Source organism: Dermatophagoides farinae, chromosome 4, assembly GCF_024713945.1.
Source record: "Dermatophagoides farinae isolate YC_2012a chromosome 4, ASM2471394v1, whole genome shotgun sequence".
In the NCBI taxonomy this organism is placed as follows: Eukaryota; Metazoa; Arthropoda; class Arachnida; order Sarcoptiformes; family Pyroglyphidae; genus Dermatophagoides; species Dermatophagoides farinae.
This window is the reverse complement of record NC_134680.1, coordinates 6,159,321-6,185,741: the sequence shown is the minus strand read 5'-3', so window position 1 is coordinate 6,185,741 and position 26,421 is coordinate 6,159,321. Positions and strand designations below refer to the sequence as shown.

The following is a 26,421-nucleotide window of genomic DNA, read 5'->3' as shown; positions in this document are numbered from 1 at the left end:
ATTGCCCAAAACCGGCAGTATAAATTTTCATTTTACGACCATTTCGATCCAATTAAAAATCAATCTGTTGGGTGAAAATAGTAAAAATAATTTACGGTTTTCAGATTCTCAACACTAGATGGTGTTAGGGAATGAAAATTTTGTTTTTCGAATCATAATTTTTTCAGTTTCCATGGAAACCACAATTCTTTATTCTTTATTTTTGTTGTTGTTTTTTTTGAGGACAGCTGAATTTCTGAAACACAATTGTATTTGATGATTGATTAAACAGAATTTTATTCAATTTCCTTTGCCATAATAATAATAATCTAACTTTCCATTTATCCGGAAAATGCCTCTATTTTCATCAAAATTTTCATTTAAAAAATCTCAATCACGACGACGACAATCATCTCGACCAATGTTTGTGGAAAATAATGAAGACGACAGTGATAAATCGATTACATCGAATGAAGATGATGAAGATGATGATAAACGGCAAAATGTATTGGATAAGAAACAACCAAAGATAATTGATCATGAGAAAAATACAGAAATTATTGAATTACCAAAAAATATTACGAATAAACGAAGAAAAAAACAATCAAATAATGATCAATTGATGTCGCCAAAAACTAAACAACAAGCACAACAAGGTGATGATAGTGATCAAATGATTTTAATAATCAATACTGATCATCGATATCGTTTTGATCCTCGTCATGGTATATGGAATGATTTAAAAGCCACCATGATGATCACTAAAACTATCGAAGATGACCAATTGAAAAATTCAACAAATTCAATTGATAATGATTCAGAAAAACAAATTAAAAATCTATTAAAATCAATAGAAACATTACAGGAAGAGAATCGATTATTGAAATTAAAAATTGAAATTCTTATCGAAATGGTTACAGAAACAACAGCTGAATTAAATCTTAGCGGTAATAATAATAAAAGTACCATTACCGCTACCACCACCGCTACTGCTAAGACAAGAAAATAATGAAACGTTCGATGTTTTTTTTGTAAATTTTCAAAAAATTTTCTTTTTTTAATAATTTTCCTGAAATTATATAAATTATAGAGATTCTTATAAGTTTTGTTTTCTTCATAATAATAATAATAATAATTCTTAATTCTTAATTATAAACGTGTAATTAATTTTTTTTTTGAATTTTTTCGACTATAATTTGTTCACATCATCATTCATCATCATTCACATGCCAATTTGGAATCAAAACTACTCAATGCAATAGCGAATGCTTGCAACAATGATAATGGCCATGAAACATCGCAAGAGAAATGTGTATTACTAACACGACCAAATTGTAATGAAACTAGATCATTTGAATGATCGGCAATTTGTTTTGCATCTTCGGATGATGTTGCCATTAGATAGCCAGATTTACTAAGTGGATGATTTTTACGCAAAGATGATGATATTGTTGATGATGATTTTGTTTTATTTTCACCATTTTCATCAACATATTCATTTGAATTATCAATAGAATCATCATCAGAACCATCATCATCATCATCATCATCGGAATCATCATCATCATCGTCATCATTATTGAAATCATTATTATGACGTAATTGATGTGAACTAGCTGATCGTCTTAATATTGTTGCTGTTGTTGTTGTTGATTGATTATCACCGGCAGTATTGTTGTTCGATTTTCGATTATTGCCATCATTATTGTTGTTGTTGTTGACTAGATTGAAATTCTGTACGACTAATTGAAAATTCTTAACACTTGCCTGTGTAACACGTCCATGAAAATTCAATACATATGATTGTGTTTCTAAAAAAAAAAAATTCAAATCAAAACAACCATTCAATCAATCGATATTTATTGCAAACCTTCATTCCAGATTGGTGTTTTATTCTTCAACAACATTATGGCTCTTGAATTTCGTTTCAATTCTTCTTGCAATGATAGATTACATAGAGCATTTGTTTTCTGTGAAAAAAAAAAATAAAAATAAATCAATCCTCTGACCCATAGTAAATGTCATCATTTTACCTCATCCGGTTTCGGTATAATAATTGTCATTTTTCTTGGTCCTTTAAATCCAAGCACATTTGTTTCCTGTGTTTGTTTGTGTGTGTGTGTGATAAATTTTCAATTTTCAGATCGATTCTCAAACTCATTAGAAATACATACATATGTAATGGATGAAATTTCATAACGTACACCATTCGAATGTAAACGAATGGCAGTGAATTGTGTGCCCAATACATTTGATTTAAGTTTTGCAATACAACGATCACGTGATATATCGAATGCATTATTACCAATTAGATAGGTTTTACTTTTTTTTCGTCGTCGTCCTGATAATATGAATACTTTTTTCGTTGATGTTGACGATGAATTATTATTAGCAATGTTTATTGATTGTTGTTGTTGCTGTTGCTGTTGTTGTTGTTGTTGTTCATCATCGGTTGTTGCAGAATCTTCATTTGTTGAATTAATACTTTCCATACTGTCCGACATCCAAACAGTTGCTGTACCTTGTTGCTGTTGTTGATTATTACGTTGATGGTTATTTTTATCCAATTGTCCACCAACGGATTTGTTGTTGTTATTGAATACAATTTCTATGAAAAAAAAAACAAAATTGACAAATGAAAATTTAAAGAAAAAAAAGTGATCAATTTGCACGCAAATTTTCATTTATGATGAAATGAAAAAAAAAAATTCGGTCAAATACAGCCAAATTTCAATATTATTAAATCATCATCAAATGACTGATGACATTTCACACACACACACACACACACACCTAATGAGTCAAAGGTCATAGGTTATTTTTCTATTTCTCTCTCATTTTATTTTATTTGAATATTGCGTGTCAAAATCGGGTGATCATCTCATCATCATCGTCATCGTCATCATCATCAGCAGTAGCAGCAGCAGCAACAGCAGCAGGTCAATCAATCATGACAACTGACAACTGATGATGATGATGAATTCAAACCAGAAAAAAAATTGGTATCATTTAGTAAAATCAACAACACAATCTCAACAATTATTATTGTCATCAACCATCAACAAAGTTCCGATTATCATCATCATTCGGTTATGTATATAATTAAATAACAATCAAATTTCAACACGTGGTCATCATTGTGTTTGGTCATTTATTATGATGATTATGATGATGATGATTTCGGTTTGAAAACTTTTTCTCTCTCTCTCTCTCCTCATTGGTAATCATCACATTGATTGCAATCATTCAAATTTTTTTTTTTTACCACCAGCTGTGTGTGTGTGTGTAATCAATGATTTTTTTGTGGTGGTGGCGGTGGTGGTGCTGGTAATAATTTGGAACTAATATTACCAATGGTTACATACCTTGTAGATGCATATAATATGTTGGATATAATGAACGATCAAGTCCTTTTTTATCTCTAATAATTGTACATTGTAATGTAACATCCGGTGATATTGGTTGTGATACAAATTTTAATAATTCTTCATCAGTCAATACAGTTTGCAATGGATTGGGCATTGATAATTTTTGTTCAACATTTGCATCCATTGTGGTTGTCATTAATTGTTGTAGATTAACTTCTGATTTACTCATCATCAACATATTAGATCGTTGTGATGATTTGGTATTTGAATTTGATAAAAATTTACCATTTTTTTGTTCTTGATTAAATTTTGTCGATAATTTCTGCTGCTGTTGTTGTTGAAAATGATTATTACTATCCATCGATGTTAATATTGGTCTTGATCCAGGAACCGATGTTCTTGCACGATTTTTCATCATTAAATGACGATTCTTCATCATTATTGTTGAATCACGATCACCATCATCATCATCATCATCATCATCGGAATTATTACGTTGAAATATTGATGATGAATCTGATGAATCTGTTGATAAACGTGGTGGTGGTGGTGGTGGTTGAATGGCACGAGAACCACCAACATAATCACCAGTGATACCAATACCGGATCTATAAACATGAAAAAAAAATATTAATGCATCAATCAATCAATGAATTTTTGAATATTTCATATATCAAACAAAAGAAAACAACAACAACAACAATCTATGGTATTTGAAAAATTTTCAAAAAACAAAAAAAATCTTCACCCTCATCATCATCATGATAATCAGGATTATCATGATTCACACACACACAGAATTTCGCCATTTACTACTAGGATACGCATCATCATCATCATTACATGATGTGATTTTCTCAATGAAAAAAAAAATTGAAAACAACAACTGACAAGCTTATAAACAGCATTCCTGAACGAAATCAAAAATCAAAAAAAAAAAAAAAAACATCACAAGCATAGCTACTGAATTTTTTTTTCTCTTGTATCATGAATTCGTGATCTTATGAATGAAATTGATTCGATTCGATGAAATGAGATGGAATGATGTTCATCCTTATCATCATCATCATCATGATTCACATCCAGCAGCAGCAGGATGTCTAAATTGTGAATTAGTAGCAGTAGTAAGTTTTTTTTTGCATTCATTCTTGCTTTGCTTGTCAAATATATCAATATCATCACATACGTAATAATCGATCATTCAACCGAAATAGAAGAGAGAGAGAGAGGGAGAGAGAGAAAAAAATCCGCAGTAGCAGTAATCAATTACTTCCGGCCAGAATGTTTTTCACACACACACACATATTCGCCTCACATTCATTTGAAATGAATTCAATTAATTAATGGCGGAAAAAAAAACTCTATAAGCCTAAAGAACCACATCATCATCATCATCATCGCACACACCTGGGATTATGTTATGTGCAAAAAAAAATCTCTATTAATCAGATTGATGATCACCGGAAATTTGTATTTAATTTTATTTACAAACCTTAAATTGCCAATACTTGTTGCCGGTCGAATTGTTCTGGTAGTTATTGCTGTCGTTGTCGTCGTCGTTGTCGATGTTGTTGATGAATTTATCTGCAATAAAGATGATGGCGATGATGGTATAATAATATTTTCATTCTGTTGATTCAATTGTCGTCGTTGTAATTTTGTTTCAATCAATTGTCGTTGTCGTTCAAGTAAACGTAAACGATTTGCTTCACTTTGACAATCTTGGCTAATTTTGTGAAATGAAAAAAAAAACAAAACAAAACTGATAATCTGACCAAATAAATTGATCATCACTTACTTTAAATTTCTTGACCATTTTGCCGATGATAAACGATTACCAGTTGTAGTTGTTGCCGATGTTTCCATTGTGTTTGCTGCTGTTGTTGTTGTTGTTGTTCGATTCCAAGATTGAATAAATAGATTGAACTTTTCACTTTTGAATTGAAATTTGAATTTTGTTTTTTCGTTTATTATTGAAAAAAATTATCCATCATCATTGATTTGACAACAATTCAACGAATGAAAAAAAATCAACGTTTGTAGTCAACAACAACAACAACAACAACAAAGACACACACACACAATGAAATATCCGATAAAAAAAACAACAACAAAACATGTATATCTCGTAACTAATGGTGACAAGAATATTCTCTATATGTGTGTGTGTCTAATTGCAATATATACCAACTAACCGACCAAGGTGAACAACAACAACAACAACAACAAAACAAATTCGATCGGTGAAACAATTTCGAAAAAAAACGATAACAACAACAACAATAAAAGAAAAAAAAACGGGAAATATTCTCTCTACATACATTACCTGTATGTATATATAGAGGACGCATTATTACAATGAAATGAAATTCTTTTTTTGTGTCTGCGGGTAATAACAAAAAAAATTATTCTTCAACTGAATCTAGATCAAGATCGTTACCATAAATCTCTCTCTATGTGTGTGTGTGTGTATGTATACGATTGGTAGCTATAGCGATGATTGTCAGACCAGAAAAATATGGCTGAAAAAATTTTTCACCAAAAAAAATTAGAAAGAGAAATTGATAGATCAAAACACCGGAATTTTTAATACCAAATTTTCTTCTCTTTTTTTTTGTTACATTACATTATTCATGAAGAATTAATGATAATTCCATTTGATCCAATTTTGTTGTTGTTGTTGTTAATGAATTTTTCTGAGAATTTATAAGGATCAAATCCAGATGAATCCAAATAAAGCCGGTTATTTTAGCTATTTATTCTTAGTCAATGTACGTTGTTTTTCGGCATGTTCGACAATTTTTTCCTCCACATGTAAACCTTTACGTCGTCGTACAGCATTTACATAACGTAATGCACGATTTTCAGTGTCTGCTTTTTCACCATATAGTTTATATTCTTCTTCCGTTGTTGGTGTCCAAAATGGATCCAAATCGATCACCTTTGATTTTATAGAGAAAGTGAAAAAGAATGGAAAAAAATTAAATTTCAAATATCTGGTCAGTGGAAAAAAAGTGCAAACCAAAAAAAGAAAATTACCATAAGCAAAAAAAAAGAAAAGAAAGAGCAAGCCTAAATTATGGAATATGAACATGAATAGAAAGAGACCGGAACAGGTGTGTCAATCAACAGGTCAATTTCTTCTCTCATCATTCATTTTTTTTCACTCTTTTCATTCCATCACATTCATAATTCTGTCCACAATGAGTATCGCTAACCCACTGTGCACTAAATTTGAAATAAATTTTTTCAATTTTCAACCAAAAAGAAAAAAAATCGATTAACTGGACAAATATATGAACTACAAACAATATATTGGGGGGAGCCTTTAACCAACATACACACACACACACACACACACACACACTATTAACACATTTGTACATAGTCACACGTGTACAGAAGAAGAAAAAAAAATAGCAAGACAAATAAATCAATAATAACTTATGCAACCAAAACAAATGGGCCAATCCTTTTTTTTCCTACTGAAACCCCCCACTGCCCATTACTTAATTCTTCGACAGACACACATACACACATATACACAGGACATATTATAGAACGGAAGTTAGTTATCATTTTTTTCTTTCTTCTGTTGTTGTCTGAATCATTAAATCAAAAAATTCTAAATCACACTAAATCGGTAGCCATCGGAAATGAAAATTCAAGTAGCCATCATTATCTCATTGTATGAATTAGCCTCATCATCATCTGGAAAGCCATGGGTAAATTCACGGTGTAAATTGAACGTGCAAATACAAAAAAAAAACATCGAAAAAAATGACCAGAAAATAAAAAACAACAACAAAAAACTGGGTTTGGCACGCGACTAACAACAACAACGAAACGATATTGAAATGTTAAATTAAGAGAAAAAACTGGGTAGCTCTCTCTCTTTTATTGGAGAAAAAAAAATTACCACCACCACATCAGAATTTGTAATAAACAAAAAAAGATTTGATTCTAAAACAAAAAAAAATGTCTAGAAAATTATCATTGAATAAACAGACACACACACACACACACAACAGAGACCTAGGCTGGCCCATGAATTCGCATTTGAAAAAAAGGGCCCGCACAAATAAATGACCAATATGAATAAAAAATTAAAAAAAACTAGTAACCGGAAAGTGATTTTTTCGTGGTGGCCACATCACTAAACACACGTGGTCTCTCGTTGGATTACCGTAAAATTTTTTCTGTAAATGACCCTATAAAATTCTACAAGAAAAAAAACTGGGTGCAAAATTAAAAAAAAAATTTTTTTTTAATGAAATGAAATGATAAAATTCGATGCAATACCTTATTCGTTCGTTCATTCATTTAATCTTCAAATGAAAAAAGAATTTTTTTCTTATCAATGAATCTTGATCATCGTCGTCATCATTATCATCATCATAAACATAGGTATTAGTATCAATTACATTGCTAATGGATATTATTGATAAATCATGATGCTTTGAAGCATCAGAAGCCGCATCATCATCATCATCATCAGCATTTCACATGTCATCATCAATGTTTTTCTTTTCCCTATCCCAATCGCCCCTCTTATTCAAAAATCATCAATCAATTTGAATTTGAAAATACTACTTATACTCGCAAAAACATACACACACACACACACACACAAGGAGGGAATTTTGTATTTTTTTCTCTCTCTCACTGAATGATGATGATGATCTTAAGATGATGATGATGATGAGAAATTGTATGAATGAAATGAAATCATTTCGGATACGACGACGACGACGACGAGAGAATTCTCGAAAAAAAAAAGATTTCATTCATAAAAACCAAATGAATGAATGAATGGGAACAAGAAGAAAAAAATGCCGACAAAAGTACACACACACACATAATAAATTCGTTTCTCGAGCACTCAAATTCAAAAAAATTCATTCATTCATTCAGCAGAAAAAAAATCCGATCTAAAGTAAACCTAATCTTTTGGCTAAATAATCGATTGATGATTGCTGAAATGTATTGGACGTAGTATTTAACGAAGGGGATCCGACGATGATGTTGATGATGATGATAATGTTGACCACCAAATGATGGAAAAAAGAAAGAAAAAAAAAATCCGATCATCATCATCAATCGAACCGCGAATTCATAGAAGTGAACACTTTTCAAAGTCAATTCACAATTTTGTTTTTCTATTTCATTTCATTCAAACAACAACAAAAAAAATGAATGGCATGCATGGAATTTGAAAAATTCGGATGCTAGTTGATTACATCACAATGATGATCACCATAATCATGATCATCATGATCATGATGGTATCGAATTTCAAATTAGCCAATCATGCATGTAGATGGATAGATGGAGAAGTTAGAAAAAAAAATTGATAATCATCATCAACAACAACGAATGGAAAATTATCAATGATCAGTGGATGATCAACAATCGAGAATAGAGATATTAACAGCAGAAAAAAATGGATCAAAAACAAAAACGCCCACACTTACCTCCCAATGGCTAAATGACAATTGTGGTATAGCTTTACCGCTAGTTTGTTTACGTATTTCATTAACAAAATTAAAACTTTCAATAACAGGCAGTACAGCATTTACGGTAAATATTTGTGATCCTTCCTGTACATCGGCATGTAATATACGGCCATTTCTACGTCCAATTACGGCGTACATTTTACCTGCCATAGCAAAAAAAAAAAAAAATCAAAGAAAAAAAAACATTAAAATGAATGAAATCTGAATGATCACCATCAACGACAAAATAAACGATGAAAAAAAAACACCAATAAATTTTTCTTCACCATTTGAAGAAAAAAAAACCACAACGAATTGATCAAATTGATTTGATTGAAAAGAGAGTGAAATGAAAAAAAATTTCACACAATTTCAATCACACAAAATGGTAATAAACATTTTTTATTTTTATTTTTTTTTCTGGTAAAAACAAATTCACACGAGTTCCAAAATTGAAAATTTATGATTATGACCAAAATGTCGATTCCAACGAGCTACAACGACAACAAAACGGTATTGGTGGGAAATTTACGTGTTTTTTTTCTGGTTTATTTGTTTGTTTGATTTGGGGACAAACAACAACAACAACAATCCATATGATTATGCAAAAAAAAAACGCAAAAATTGTTCAAATTCAAACAGAAAAATTTCAAATTTCGTGAAATGAAAAAAAAACGACAAACAATAAAGATGATCATCGTATGAACTTTGAACTTTTTTTTTCTTCTAGTGAAAAATTACTAAACATCACGAACCAAAAAAAAAAAATTCATTGAACGGAACTAAATTGAAAAACGACGCACACACATGACATTCGATGATGATGACCAAATTTGATGGAATGTAAAACACGCGCCACGAACATATATCGTCATCATCATCATCATCAACATCGGTATTTGAATCAAAAAAAACCGGATAAGATTTTTATGGTCACGTTTTTTGTTTTGTTTGTTTCGAGAGAGAGAGAGATGAAAAAAAATATCTCGGAATCTTACATGTCCATCCATCAACACTATCATTATTCCATCATTATCTCATTTTATCAGCAAAAAAAAAAAAATTTTAAATTGAAAACAAAACAAAACGAAAAAATTCACAAAATCTGAATAAAACACAAATGAAAAATCTAGACATGAAAACAAAACACAAAACACAAACGAGACGACAAAAACACATAAACATTGAAAAACGAAAATCCAGAAAAAGAACAAACAGAAAAAAAACTTTTTGCCGGCGGAAACCAGTGTGCATGATAATAATGTAATTAGTCACAAAGATCACCAGCAACAACAAACAATAAACACGAATCTTAACAAAAAAAAGCGCAAGAAAAGGTTAATTTTTTTTATCGTAACAAAAAAAAAATTCGGGTCTTTGTTGTCGTTGTCGTTTTATTACACCACATACGCGTGGTATATGGTATTCGGTGTTTTTTTTATTTGCAGCAAAATAACCCAAGAGAATAAAACACAAAAAAATCGAACAACAGACAAACTACTATATAGACAGACAAAGACCATATTTCGGGTTTTTTTCTGATCATAATGATGATGATCATGATCATGATTGGCGGTAGATTTTTGTCCAACACAACCGAGAATTTAGAAATGAAATGATGAAAAAAACGGAAATATTTCGTGATTCAAAGATCCAAAAAAAATAAATAAAATAAACACAACTTCCGCTATCATCATTTTCATTAAACCTCAAAATCTCAAAAAACACAACATCTGAAAAAGTAGATATAGACAGATAGATAGATAGCCTATCTATCCATACTCATCTTCAATGTATATATTGGCAACCAAGCGTAACCATTCTTGTGCAATATTGTTATTTTTTTCTGATGAATGATAATTGCTACAAACATCACAACCAGACAAAAACAACAACTACAACAACAACAAAAGAAGACAAGTGTCTTCAAAGGAAACACAGAAAAAAACGATTCTCATCGAGATCGAAACAAAATTTTCCCATAGTTTAAAAAGAATGGATCATTGATGATGATGATGATGCTATACAACACCACCACCAACAACACCAGAGACATGGTGAGAAATGTGAACCAAATTTTGTTGTCAAAAGACAAATTGGTTTTACTTCCGTTCATCATCATCATCGTCGTCATCATTTACAAGACAGACAAAAAAAAATGACGATGATGATTGTCAAATGTCAAAAAATTATTAAATTCTCACCACCAACACCAAAAAAAATACGATATGATTTTTACATTTCATTGAAAAGAAAAATCAATCAATCAATCAGGTTACAACATATGTGTGTGTGTAACAAAATTTATGATTTTTTGCAATTACAAAAAAATTTTATTTACTTACAAGAAAAAAAACCCGCCAGCAACCAGATGTCATAACTGACCGAGTAATAATAATCCCATTTATTTATATGTATGGATGATGGGTGGTCTTGTTGTTTTTTTTTCACATATAAAATAACATTTTGTAGGTGGTCCTAGGACAATGATGATGATGATGATTAAATCATAAAGATTAGATCATCATCATCATCATGTGAAACTAGAACCAAAAAAAATAAATAAAAAAAATAAAAGAAAATCTGATAAACAAACACACACACACCAGATGTATGATCTAATCAAAGAAATAATCCAAGAAAACAAAAAAAAAACTGAAAAAAATCCAAAAAACAAATGAACAACACACAATGACAATTACAATTTTTCCAGGTGAAAAATGTCAATCAAAAACGCAATAAGATTAATTTTTTAACCGGACAAATAGAAAAAAAAATTTGATCTGATTAAAAATTTTCTGTTTGTCAACAACAACAACAAAAAACAACACACATCCAACCATTCACCTACACAAACACAAACTTACATAACGAAAAAAAAGGTCATGACCAGTATGATACACACCCACAGATCATTTCATATGGAAAATGCCGAACAAACAAAAAAAAAATTCATCTCCAAGGTCAATTTACATATACAGACAAAAAAACACAAAAAAAAAGCGAAAACAACAACAGGAAACATCATTTATCAAAAATCGATCGAATATTATCATCATTATCATCTCACAAATTTAAAGAATTTAAATTTTTTTTTAAGAAAAAGAGAGATTCGCCCTTAGAAAGATAATGGTAAAAACGAAGTCATCATCATCAACATCATTGAATGTGAATCATTCGTTTTTTCGTGTGTGTGTGTTATGTGTGTATGTCACGATAGTAGACCAACCAATATAGAACGAAAATGAAAATGATTCTTGATGATGATTTGCCGAGATTCGAGCCATTTTTGTTCATTCATTCAATCATTCATTCAATAAAAATGTTCATATTTGTTTGAATGAATGAAGCAACAACAACAACAACAAAAAATGAAAAAAAATTTGAGTGGGAGAAAGAAACAAACGTACTACGTTTACTACGTTCAATTGAATGAAATCAAAAAGAAAAAGTAAAAGAAAAAAAAGGTCAAAGTTCATCATTTACTACTACGATGAACATGTATAAATATCATCATTATTATCATCATCATCATCATCATCATCATCAGGAACAACAGCAAAAATGATTGTAAAGAAAATTTTCTTGTGAATGAATCGAAAAAAAAAATGAGAGAATGAAAAGCAATTGTGGGAGAGAGAATGAGACTGAAGAGAAAGAAAAAAAAAATCGAAAGGAAATAAGTAATTAGGTCGGTGAGCCATATATGATGATGATCACCATAATGATCATGATCGACACATCTGAGCCAAATCAAATTGAAAATTCAAGATCCTGAAATTGATTTGACTCAAATTCCATGGGATCATCATCATCATCATCATCATCTCTGGAATTGTTCCATGGAACAATAACCTTCACCACTTGTTGATGGAACATTGAATTTTTAATTTTCTTCATCAAAAAAAAAACCGATATAAATCCCATTTTTTCCCCATTCATATTCAACGTGCAAATGGGAGGTGCAACATGTGTGTGTGTGCGTGCTTTCATTCATACAATTTTTTCATTCATTCAATGATTTCATTTGGCTTCTGCTGCTGCTGTTTCTTCATTCATATTCACAATCGATCATAGTTGTAGTCGTTTTTTTTATGGTCGTGGCCAAAAAAAAAACAACACTTTACAGGCAAAAGAAAATTGAATTCACACACACACACACACAGTGTGTAAAAGCCATGGATGGCCATGATGGCAATGATGGTGGTGGTGGTTGCTATAAATTTTCATTGAAGAAAAAAAAATCAGACATTTAGCTTCATTTCATTTCATTTCAGTCAGTCCATTTGTTCAGTTCACTCATATTCACATTGTTCACAGTGTGTGTGTTTTTTTTGTGAATGAAAATTTTTTTTTCTGAATTCAATTTCATGAATAAAACAAAACAAAACAAAAAAATAAAATAAAATTATGAATCAAAAACAACAGCAACGATTGAACCGGAAACGGGATCAATAACCAAAATCAATAAATCAATTATAAATCGACAATCATTATTTAGCCATCATCAATTACATATCATCAATAATAATGATAAAAATAAAAATAAAAATAAAAACACCGATATAGACCTCATTAATCAGGAAAAAATTATACAAAGAACAGAATCATCATTATGTAATAATAATTTAAATTGTAAACAAAAAAAATTATTAAGTGATATGATTACAATGATGATAATGTCTGCAACGATGACGACAACGACGACGACCGCAACGACGACGATGAATAATGTTAATCAGTGCAAACAACCATTATTGTATTCAACAAAAACACGAAAAACATCAATTAATAATGATGATGATGAGGATGATGATGATGAAAATCTAAATCTAAAATCATCATCATCATCATTAAATGATAATGTTAATAATCCGAGTGAAATACGATCATTATCGTCGTCATCATTACCATTGCCTAAATCATCATCAAATTTTATAATCATCATTTCAATCATAACGATTATAATTTTATTAATTATATCAATGTGTTCTAGAAATGTTTATTGTATGAATGAACAACAACAACAACAGCAGCAGCAGCATCAACAACATAATCATCGTCATCGACATCATCATAATCATCATCATCATCATCAACAACAACAAAAACAACAAGATCAAAAACAAATACAAAATTTAAATTCAATTATACAACGTTTAAAATTATTATCAAATCCATTGATTTATAATCGATTAAAACAACAGCAGTATATACAAAATAGTCATCAATATTATCGATTATTACCACCGCTATCATCAAAAATAATCAACAAACAGAAGCAATATGAATCGAAAAATCAAACAACAACAACAACAACAACGATGAAAAAATCAGAATCACTACATCAATTATTATTACAACAAATGATTAGACAAAAAATGTTGACAGTAAAACAACGTAAACATCGCCATACATATTATCATGATGATCATCAACATCGGAATAATAATCATCATCGAATAAAATCATCATCATCATCATCATCATCAATTAATCAACGACAAAGAAGTGCACGTTTGATTGATTATCAATCGATATCGACAAATAATAGCATGGTATCATCAGCGCCAAAAATTATCTACGAATTAGAATGGGTAAGTCAATATGTAACAAAAAAAAACACACACACACATAAAAAAAAGTCTTAAAAGCCAAAAAAAAGCGCGCCAAAATTTTTTCAGTGTACAAAAACACGAACCATAAATGTGTGCACAAACAAAAACACTAACCCCTCGAATGAATAAAAAAAAAAACATTGAGAGAAAAAACCGCTATTTTCTTCAAAATGGCCAATGGTCAATGAGTGTTTGTCGTTTAAATTCAAACAACAAGCACACACGTGTTTTCTTTAAACAAGAAAAAAAAACCTTGGACTTCCACACACACACACACACAACAAACAAACGATGATTATGGCCATTGATCAAGTTGAACATATGGCCAGCATGGTCAATGTCGATATATAAGAAAAGAAAAAGAAGAAACGAAACAACAACAAGTGTTCATCAATCGACGACCAAAGACACAAGGTGTTTGGCCGTTGTTGTTTTTTTTTGCATTTATGGACAAACAAATCAACCCATAGCAAAAAAAAAAAAAAAAAATGAAAAAACCAAGGCTAGGCCAATCTTTAAATAGTGGGCCCCTTCTGCTTCTTCTTCTTTTCATAACCAAAGATCAATTAGGTCAAACAGTAAAAAATGAAATGAATTCAAAATGGATGGATAAACGATAACGACAGGTGGCGGGCCTAATAAAAAATATCAAAACAGCAGCAGCAGCATTTAGTTTGATGCAAATGTATAAACTTTTTTTTTGTCGAACCAAAAAGCAAAAAAAAAAACGATTCCAAATCACCACCTTTCTTCATCATACACTACATCGTCTCCCATTGATCATGATAATCATGATGATCATGATCATGATGGTTGGGTGGTGGATCTTAAAGTAAAGCGTAAAAAAAAAGAAAAGAAAAGAAAACTCAAAAGTCTAATAGGTCTCCCTGCTGTACATGCTGCTGCGTTCTAGTCCATTCATTCACATTCACATTCAAATTCAATACAATTCAATATATGAAAATAAAGTTTCACTCATTCATAAAAATAATGTAATGATTTCCAAGAAAAAAAAATGAAAAGAAAGAAAGAAAGAAAAACATTTGAATAAAAGAAAACAAACAAACAAAAAATGGTCTTTGGTATTGTGAATATAAATGAAATTTTTTTTTTTTACTGAGCCAAAGTTGGCAAATGATCATGATGATGATCGTCATAAATAAATAATTCGTGGTGCATGTGTATTCGTTGTTTACACGTGTGTTTGTGTGTGTGCTCGAAAAGAAAAAAATCGAATCGATTCGAATGATCCATTTGGATCGTTTTTAATTGAAATTAAAAATACAACAACAACGGCGATTGACTTATTTATTATCTTCTTTTTTTTTCTCTCATCATGTTCATTCACATTCAATTATTGTTTGTTCATAATCATTCAGAACAAAATAAACAATCAAATACACAAAGGAGAGAGAGAGAGAGAGAGAAAAAAAAACCAGACAATATCAGACACGTCGAGACAATGATGATTATACTTATGTCACCTTCGACCTTCAAAGATATTGTTGTTTGTATTCACAGGAGTAAAAAAAAAAAAATTCTATTTCATGATGACTCGTCGCGTCATATTACTGTCGTCGTCATTGTAGTCGTCTACAGTCATAATCATCACAATATTCGTGGTGCCTTTAATTTAAATTTTTTTTTAAACAACAAGGAAGGGTTCAAAAAAACATTGATTGAAACACACGATACAATCGATATCGATCTTTTTAAAAAAAAAATTTGACTTTCAAGAAGAAAAAAAAAGTTAATAAAAGTAAAAAAAACAAACAAACAAACAATAATTCTGTATAATGCAATTGCAACTACAACTTGTTGAATAATTGCAAATTCATATATGGAAAATAAATGGATGATGATGAATCGATCCACAGGTGTGTATATGGAGATTTGATTGATATTTTCCGATTCACAACCAGAAAAGAAAAATTACAAAAAAACAGCTGTCCAATTCATCAAATATAGCCGCGATATTATAATAATAACAACAACAAAAAAAAGATTTAAAATTCAACAACAACTGAAAACAAAAAAAAAATGAAAAAATCGATTCATCAACATCGATCATCATCATCATTTCAATTGATTTGATTTTTATCTTTATTGTCAAATGTTATAATACAAACATACAGGAAATAGAAATACATCATCAATACGATCAATCGGTAATCAATCATTTTAAATGAGTTTTTTTTTCATCTTGAATGTTATGAAAATGAATGAATGAATGAATGACAATAAAAACCGAGCACCCATCAAATTGACATTTTGAATGAATAAATATTTGGGTGAAATCAGACAAAATTATCAAAAGCAACACAAGTAACAACAACAACAACAACACGAGAAAAACAACTGAAAGTCTTTTTTTTATACACCAAATAAAAGAAAAAAAACTAAAAAGGGTTCAAAGGTCAAAGGGGTTGTTATTAGGTAAAAAAAAAGTTTTCCCATCACCATCATCATTTTTTTTCGTTTATTTAAAAAGTTTGGACAGGTGTGTGTGTTACACGTATTTATTCAAACAGGGTAGTGATGCTGATAGTGATGGTGAACAGGGGGGAAGCAAATGAAATCATCAATGAACCAGGGTACCACCACCACCTGGTTATACCAATTGTAATCATCATGTACAGAGCAAGTGAAATGACAAATAATAAAAAGAACAAAAAAAAAACTAGAGCAAAATCTCAAATATAATAATCATAATGACCACATAATAATGGGCAGGTGTGCAGCACTAAACTGAATGATTTTCACTCGCACTCGCTCTCTCTCTCTCTCTCTCTTGATTTAATCACTCCCCTAGATACCATAGATAGGTAGGTAGCAAGAGAAAAAAAAATCAATCAACGTAGGTGGTGAATCATTGAATAATTAGGAAATGAAAAACCAGAACACAAATGCAACGAAAAAAAAAACATCGATACAATGTGTACAATTCAAAGATTTCGAGAAAGCAAAAAAAAAAAACTTTCACATTTCACGTTTCATAATAATCTAATCTTGTTTATCATTCATGTTAGAAAAATTTTCTAAACGCCCACACATTTTTAATTAGAAATTCAAATGAAATTTAAATAGCCAGAAAAACAAAAAAAATGTCACACACACACACACACACACACACACACACAAAAAGTCAATATAGTCGAAAGATAATGTGTATACAAAACAGACAAGACAGTTAGAGCAAAGAAGTTTATTTGGTCAAAAGAAAGTGAAAATTTTTTTTTGTTTTAAGAAAAAGAAAAAAAAATTTCCTTAATTGGTCACATCGACATTTTTGTTTTTTGTTTTTTTTTCTCACAAAAAAAAATCTCATCACTCAGGTGATCATCATCATAACAGTCGTTGGTGGTGGTGGTGGTTTTTGATAGTGATAGAAAAAAAAATAGTAATGAATGAATGACACGACAACCACTTTCAATTTCCTGTTCAACTACAAACAACAACAACAACAAATGACGCCTACAATAAATTTTTTAAAAAAAACGGTAATTCGTAATTCATAAACAAGTCTCGATCGTTCCATATAAAGTCTTAGTACATCAAATCAAATTGTCCATCATTGGATGTTACTTTGGTTGCTTGTTCGTAAACACATCCTACACACACACAGATAGAGAGAATACTTAAATGGCCAAAATAAACCTACACATACACATGCACACATTGAACGTGCAAATGCACGTGTAAAATTTGCAAAATTAAAAAAAAATTTAATTTTTTATTGAATCCATATATATAGATGAAATCCGATAATGATTTACCAGAATGTGAAATAAATCAAGTTTGTAATAAAATTGATACATATTCAACACCATGGATACAGAAATCATGTCGTTGTCATTCACAACAACAACAACAACAACAACAACCATGTTCATTATCATTGAATCCAAATGATGGTCATACAATTAGTGAAAAAAATAAACAATATAAGGTATGTGTGTGTGTGTGTGTATGTGTGTGAATTTTCAATTTTATAACCCATCATCATTCACTTTTCATTAGCTTTGTGAACCAATTGTAAAGAAAAAATTACCAACATGTCGTTATTTTCGTGATATAACATGGACAATAACAACAATTTCAATGGCCAGATCATCATTATCATCATCATTGGCTCCAGAACAACAAAAATCAGCACCAACAACAACAACAACGACGACAACCACAACACATCAAAATGAAAATATAACAAAACAGGAAATAAAATGCATTTGTCCACCAAATAGTGAAGCTTATATATTAAAACATCATGTATATAAAACAGCGGAAGGACAATTAGGTTATCGTTATTATTTTGCATGTTCACCTGAAACGGTAAGTTATTCTTTAATTCTACACATATATGTCTGTGTGTGTGTTTGGTCAGCAAAAAAAAAAAAAAATCCGAAATCTTCACTACACACGTGTGTAATAAGGTTTTTTAAGGTGTGTGCCTGTGTGTTGTAATATCATTCGTTCTAGGTAAACACACCTGGTCAGCAAAAAAAAAAAAAAAAATGAAAGAAATGATTCCAGAATGTTTAATTTTGGAATTAAAAAAAAAAACTCACAGTGAGAGAAAAATCCATTCAGCAAACACAACAAGCACACACACACACACACACACACAAAAGAATTTCATAAATTTTTTTGTTTTCTTTTTTGATTTTCAATCTAGAAATTACGTTGTAAACGTAAAGAACCATGTCGTTTATTCACCGTACGTAAAGGAATCTATTCAAAATCAATAGAATCTGTTACAACAAATACATTATGTCAATGTGAAAATGGTTATGAATGTCCAAATAATCATCGACAATCATTATCATCATCATCATCATCGATTATAATGATGGGTCAAACATATCCAATGGATAATATACGTACATATAGTGGTTATTGTTATCCAACAACAACAACAACAACAAAAACAAATCAATCAATCATCACCATTAATGATAATGATAATGATTCATTCAATGAGTACGTATCATATGATTGATGATTAATTAACACTTTACTAACCGGATTATTGGTTTTTTTCCGATTTTCAAATAAAAATAAATAGAAATAATAATTCAAGCTGATGAAAGAAAATGAAGAAAAAGAAGATATTTGCAATAATGATTTTGATGAATGGAATCAACAAAACAATGGAAGATTTGGTGTATGAATCAATTATATGGAGATTAAACCAGAATCGAAACTTTGTTGAAATATAGAAAAACATCACAATCACATTTAAGCTATTTTTGCTCATGTTTGTATTTCTAGTATGATGTGTGAATTTTTTTATATAATTGATTCATGTATATAATTCAAACTTTCAATATGTTTGATTGATGAAGATGATGATGATTAAGTAATTAATAAAATAAAAAAATGTTGCCGTTCTGACTGACTGACTGAATTTTTCATTTTCATTTTTTTTTTTTTTTTTTTTTTTGGTAAAAATTAAAGTGAACAAAAAAAATCAATCTTACCACTGTATATGGACGCCATCTAGTGATTGTGAATGGAAATAACTGTGGAATATTAAATGTCAATGTTAATGATTCAGTGTCATTGTTGCTGCTACTGCTGCTAATGATGATGATGATAATGATGATGAGAAAGATGGTATCAAAATTCAGGTCAAGTCGGTTATCATCATCATGATTATGATTATTATCATTAGTGTATTAGTGGAAACGAAAAAGAAAAGAAAAAATTCTGAGTAATGATAATCATCATGGCTATATTATATACACTATATTCCCATATATATATAGCATTATTATCATCACAGAAAAGAATGTAAGATGATCATCATTCTACAAACTATTAAATAATATATACAGTTGTAGAGATTAAAGTTTTATCGTCATTATCATCATCAAAAAAAAAAAAAAAAAAAAATTTCAGTTCAAGAAATTCATTTCATTCAAAATTATCATCATCATTTGTTATATCGTTTTTTTTTTTTTTTTTGATTATCATCAACATTGTTGTTGATAATAATAACAAACAAGAAAAAATGGATTCATGTGTAAATAGTCGACAATCCATTAGTATCCGGATATTGATAGTAAAGTATCATACATCATTATGTAATAAAAATTTCTCTCTATCTATCTCTTTGAGAACAAGAAATTTAAGCAGCCCGATCATCATCATCATCATCATTAAAAAAAAAATCACCGAAAGAAATTTGGTCGTCAATTTAAACTTTTAGATTTAGATTGACCAAAAAATTTTTTTTTTCGTCATTTTCTCGGTCAAATCTACTCGCCGTTGATGATGATGATTCAAGGTACCGTTATTTATTTATCAATCAAACACACATACACACACACAGTCTCATTAATTTTAACTTGTTGTCTTCACAATTGGATTCTTTTTTTTTCTTTTTGATGAGAAAAAAAAAGAAACCAGCTTTTTTCAAAAAAAAAAAAAAAAAAAATCCGAAGAGAGATCTGTGAATTTAGACAAGTAGGGAAAAAAACCACAAATTGATGACCGCCCATTAAAATTGGTTTGAATTGGCGCATAAAAATCTTGGAATTTTATTCATTCATTCATCTCTAATAATAAATCTTGTTTGTCAACAACAGGTGACCCCAGTTGAATATCATTTTCATGGACACCTGTTGTTGTAGTTGTCGATGTTTTTTTTTTTTTTTTTTTTTGTTTGATGATTATATATCCATCCAGGTTTCTTCTTGTCATTCGAAGCAAACGAAAGAAACTTATTACTATAAATAAACCGTATAATAATTTGAAAAAAAATTCGAGAAAAAAAACGAATCAGTTGGATATCATTCACAGTTTTGGTTTAAACATTGTCCAGTGAGTGTGTGTCTTGTGATTTAGTTTTTTTTTTATGTATGATCATCATCATCACAATGAAGACAATGAAAAGAATTTATTATTGGAAAAAAAATATTTTCCATTTTTGGACGATACTATCGATTATATCAATTATAGCAATCGATAATATTGTTACCGGAAAAAATCATGCTACTGGTGGATCAATAATGATGTCAAGAAAAATGAAAACTTTTCTAACAACATTGTTTGATCGTGCGCTTGAAATGCAAAATAATCAACAACAGCAGCAGCAGCAGCAGCAACAGCAACAACTATTAAATCGTAATGGAAAATGGAATGAATTTATTGAAGAACAAAATTTAAAACAAAATCAACAACAACAACAACAACAATCAGCATCATCATCATTAATGATGAGTCAAAATCAAACAAAATTACCAATGGTCACAATACCATCGTCATCATTGATTTTATCATCATCATCATCCACACAACAACAACAACAACAACAACAACAGCAACAACAAACGCGATTGCCAATAAATCAAAGCATCATCAATCATCAAGATGATGATGATGATGAAACAAATGATCCAAATTCACCATATTATATATCAATGATTAGTAGTAATATTAGTGGTGGTAATTTTAATCGCTCAAATCATCAAATTCAACATCAACAACAACAAAATTCATCATCATCATCATCAAAAATTATTCAATTATGCATTTTCAACAACGGCGCCACGTGTTATGTTGACATCAAAACGGCCATTAATAACATTTATAAATATTTCAAATTTAGATGATATGGATGATAATAATAATAATTATTATGAATCAGAATTATCATCACCAGAATCATCATCATCATCATCACAATATATATCATCAAAAATGAATACATTTCAAACATCTGAATCATCACAATATCAATTATCATCATTATTAAATAGTGCTGATCCACATTCATCAATGTTACAACAACAACAACAACAACAGCAACAGCAACAAGTGGTGTTGACAAAAAAACGTCTACCAGAATGTGCAACACAACAGGTGTGTTCAGCACATTATGTTAAATCCAATCATACACAACGTCTTTGTGATTGTCCCACAGATTCAAATTTTAATTGTGATAATAATAATGAATCATCAACAACATTGATCGATACAAATTTGAATGAAGATCATATTATTGATTTGACTAGAAAACAAGAATTCAAGGTAAATTCAATCAATCAATTATCAATCAATTGTCAATTAATATAAATTTCATTTCACTAGACTAAACGTAATAGTTTAGAAGCATATACACAGGTGAAATTATGTGAAAATCTAAGCAATATAAAACCATGTAAAACACCAACCGATTGGACCATAATGGCATTACAATCAGAACGTACTGGCAAAGCACATTTTGTTGTCGTGTGTAAATGTCCGGATTCAGCATCATTCGAAGGACCATTTACACATAAACATCCACCATATGCAAGATTTCCTGGTATTCGTGTTTATGGAATGCTATGTAATCAAGGCATAAGGAAATCTAAACATAACCATAAAGGTAATTATCATCATAATCATTTCAATTCATTTTCAATAAACAAAAAATTTTTCATTTTGTTCACTAGTTGCATTAGAAATTGACCTGGAAAAAGGTGGTAATGATTTTCCAGAATTTCCATGGGAATTAGCATATGCTGTCATTAATTCAACGGCTACACAAGGATTTTGGTGATCCAAAAAAAAAAAAAAAAACAAAATCATCATTGATTATGAAAGTGTAAATAACTATTATGACTAATTTAACCATCACACACACCTACGCACACATTACAATCTTAAAATAAATTTTTTTTTTTGATGCAAACTTACCCAAAGCATCGCTATCAATTTGTATGATACAGGAAAACATTGCGGCCATAAGACGTTGTGGTTGTATTTGAAATGCGCGGCGACAAATTTCTTTCACTGTTGACATTATCTGTCCACTAATTGGACCAAATGGATCACTTGTTGTTGTTGTTGTTTCATCATTGCTATGATCATCTTCAAGTGATTTCCATTCTTCAACTATGAAACCAACACCCATCATTGGTTCATCACACAAGGGACCAGATTGTGTACATAATTGGAAACCATTAATAAAACTATTTTCATATGTATAACGTATATCATGATGATTCGATGGACATTTGGATTCTTGCTGCTGCTGCTGAAGCTGATGTTGTGGAAAACATTTTCGATGATTAAAATCTTTCAGTCGATTAATCAATAAATTTGATCCATAAAATTTTGGTCCCAATGACCATATCTTATCGAATGTATCCGATGGCCAATCATTTGCATCTTGAAATTGTTGTTCAAGTTTCTTGCATAGTTTATTCATTTCATCACGTAAATCAACAGTAAATATTTCATTAGAATCAACAATGATTTGATGATTGACGTTTGTATCATCGGCTAAAACATTTTTTCGTTCAAATTGCATCATTTGAATTAATAAATCGCGTGCATTTTCAAGTGTTTCCACTACTTGTTCCGGTAATGGTTTAGCACGTATTCGAAATATGAATTTTTTATTCGGTGTCATTTGTTCAATATATTCACAAGTTTTCTTGTTGCTATTATAACTACAATTATTGCTCGTTGTTGTTGTTGATGATGTTGTTGTTATAGCTGTCAATTTTTGATCAGATAGTGCTTCATTTAGTGTATCAACTTTAGGTGGTTCAACGATTGTTTCACGAAACGGTACAATTGGATCAGAAATATTGAATTCAATTTCTTCGCCCAAGAAATTGACTAGATCTACAATACATCGTTCTAGATGTACTTCACCAGTAGTAATGATCACATGTTCACCAGTTTCTTGTATTTTAACATCAACACATGGATCAGATTGATTTAACATACGTAATGCTTGTGTTAAATGGACGATATCTTGAGGATTTTTCGGTTCTACAGCCACACGTAATATTGATATACATTTTGATATATTATCAATGAATGGTGGACAATAAATGGTTGATGATAGTGTTGCTGATTTCAAAACATGTGATTGTAGATTTCCAATACCACAAATATGACCAGCATTGACTTCATCCACTGATTCTAGATCACGACCCATTAATAGATATAATTCTTTCACCTGAACTTTTGTAACATGTTGATCAGAACGTAGATTTGCCAATGTTAATTGGCCATGTTCAATTTCTTCAATCATTTCTGTTGTAATACGAGTGGGATCATGTTTTGGTCCTAAAACATAAACAAAATCATTTCGTCTCAGTGTTCCACTGAATATTCTTGCAAAACCAATAAATGTTACTTTTTCCTGTTTTTCTTCGTCGATAGAATTTTCATTTTCATGATTGTCCAATGGGCTAGATTGTTCTTGTTCCTTTTTTCTTCATCATTTCTTCACGACGTTGAACAATTTCTTCACGTGTTAATGGTTTAATACGAAATTGTGGCAGTGATTCTTGTGGATAGGAAAACATTTTTGTTACATATGCTATAAGAGGAACATTATCATCATCAGATGATTGCCGTCCACGACAATCTAGAAATGCTTGTTTCAACATTTGTGTTTGCAATGGTAAACTATCGAAACGTCTAGTTTGATTAGCAGTGATGAAACGTTCAACACGTTCTTCATTAATATCACATGGTGCCGGTACAATATCACAGACAATTCGTAATAATGATTGTGATAATGGTATCCATTGATTAAATAATTGCATCAATGTTTGACGATGATCAGAACGTTCTAAATCACGTGTTTCCAATGTAATATTCAATGATTCGGCTATTTTTATCATTTCCAATTTATCATGATCCATTAGGAATTTTTCATAAATTTTTGCTAAATTTTCCAATACAAATGTAACAAATAATGGTTTCTTTGCTTTGGATTGTGCTCCTTTTTGAATACGTTTTTCACGGCCATTCAGATAGAAATCACCCCATAATGTTTTGGTCAATGTGTTGATACTGAAACCTAATTTCGTGGATAATATTCGTGCAAAATCACCAATAGTAAAACCCCAACCATCGATGGCACTAGCGAACAGAACATTACCATTTTCTGGAGAAAAATATACACCAGAATCATCAATATCATCCAGACCAGAAGACCAGTCATAAAATATTTGTTTCTTTGACATTTGTTTTTCTGTAGTCGTCGTCGCTTGCTCTGGCTTTTCATCGGATGATTTTTGCTGTTCATGATGATCGAGAGTGGCGTTTATTTTGGCCAATACTTCAGATGCAAATAATTCTCCTATGAATGCATTGACTTGTTCCAATGTTTGTGTGAGTTGTATATGAATATCTAATGGTGATAGCTTCTTTTCCACAAATAATCGATCAATTTTATTCAGCACAAGAATTGGACGAACACGAGCTAACCATGCTTGTTGTAATGCAGCACGTGTTTGGGCACAAACACCTTCAATAACATCGACAATAATTACACAACCATCACAGATTCGTAATGCAGTGGAAACTTCACCGAAAAAATCCACGTGTCCAGGACTATCGATAACATTTATTAGATGATTTTTCTGATCAGTAGGTGTATCTGTTGTATGAAACATAGAGAGAATCATTTATTAAAACTTTCATAAATATCAAAAAATAAAAGCATTTACATTTAAAAACCAATGAAATGGATGAACTTTTCATTGTAATACCACGTTGTTGTTCATCTGGCCGTGAATCCATATAACGTAATTTTCCTGCCATACGTTGTGAAATGATATGATTGCTGGCCAATAAACAATCGACCAGAGTAGTTTTTCCTAAATAAATAAAAAAAAACAATGACATTTACCAATCAATTGATTTGAAATAAAAAACCCAATTACCATGATCAACATGAGCTAAAACACAAATATTTCGAACATGTGAACAATTCGATTGTTGTTGTTGTTGTTGTTGTTTTGTCGATGGAATCTCTATGGAATTTGAATCCATTCAGGTGTGTGGTGGAAAGATTGTTTCAAAATACCAGATATATCAAGAATGTAAACAAAACAAAACAAAACAAAACTCAAAAATGGATTTATCTCAAAGAAATGATCACAAATTGTTGCACACCAGAATAAATGACAAAATAGACCATGTGACCATAAAATTGTCAAGAAT

The 26,421-nt window shown here is 30.4% G+C and overlaps 5 protein-coding genes across 5 annotated transcripts; 3 read left to right on the top strand and 2 right to left on the bottom strand.

The window, feature by feature from the left end:
- The first annotated feature begins 56 nt into the window (after positions 1-56).
- LOC124491149 (uncharacterized) lies at positions 57-1,009 on the top strand. The gene has a single exon (XM_047053768.2). The coding sequence runs from the start codon at positions 332-334 to the stop codon at positions 986-988; it is 657 nt and encodes a 218-aa protein (XP_046909724.2). The 5' UTR covers positions 57-331; the 3' UTR covers positions 989-1,009.
- Positions 1,010-1,187: 178 nt separating this feature from the next.
- On the bottom strand, positions 1,188-5,786 carry ktub (Tub domain-containing protein ktub). The gene is made up of 7 exons (XM_075729899.1): positions 5,146-5,786; positions 4,840-5,073; positions 3,345-3,955; positions 2,154-2,587; positions 2,013-2,078; positions 1,850-1,949; positions 1,188-1,790 (listed from the first exon to the last, which is right to left on the bottom strand). The coding sequence occupies exons 1-7, from the start codon at positions 5,211-5,213 to the stop codon at positions 1,198-1,200; spliced, it is 2,106 nt and encodes a 701-aa protein (XP_075586014.1). The 5' UTR covers positions 5,214-5,786; the 3' UTR covers positions 1,188-1,197.
- Positions 5,787-5,908: 122 nt separating this feature from the next.
- On the bottom strand, positions 5,909-26,384 carry LOC124500438 (elongation factor-like GTPase 1). Its single transcript, XM_047064512.2, is given in 6 exon segments — positions 5,909-6,288; positions 8,822-9,006; positions 23,146-24,671; positions 24,673-25,855; positions 25,926-26,075; positions 26,142-26,384. Coding segments are annotated over 6 exon segments (3,342 nt in total). The 5' UTR covers positions 26,251-26,384; the 3' UTR covers positions 5,909-6,099.
- On the top strand, positions 13,071-19,852 carry aos (protein argos). The gene is made up of 5 exons (XM_047064515.2): positions 13,071-14,439; positions 18,215-18,409; positions 18,481-18,792; positions 19,136-19,440; positions 19,526-19,852. Exons 1-5 carry the CDS (start codon positions 13,504-13,506, stop codon positions 19,542-19,544), a joined length of 1,767 nt encoding a protein of 588 aa, XP_046920471.2. The 5' UTR covers positions 13,071-13,503; the 3' UTR covers positions 19,545-19,852.
- Positions 21,227-23,163, top strand: dsx-c73A (doublesex cognate 73A). Its single transcript, XM_075729900.1, is given in 5 exon segments — positions 21,227-21,976; positions 21,978-22,115; positions 22,182-22,494; positions 22,555-22,834; positions 22,902-23,163. Coding segments are annotated over 5 exon segments (1,491 nt in total). The 5' UTR covers positions 21,227-21,323; the 3' UTR covers positions 23,009-23,163.
- Positions 26,385-26,421: the final 37 nt, after the last annotated feature.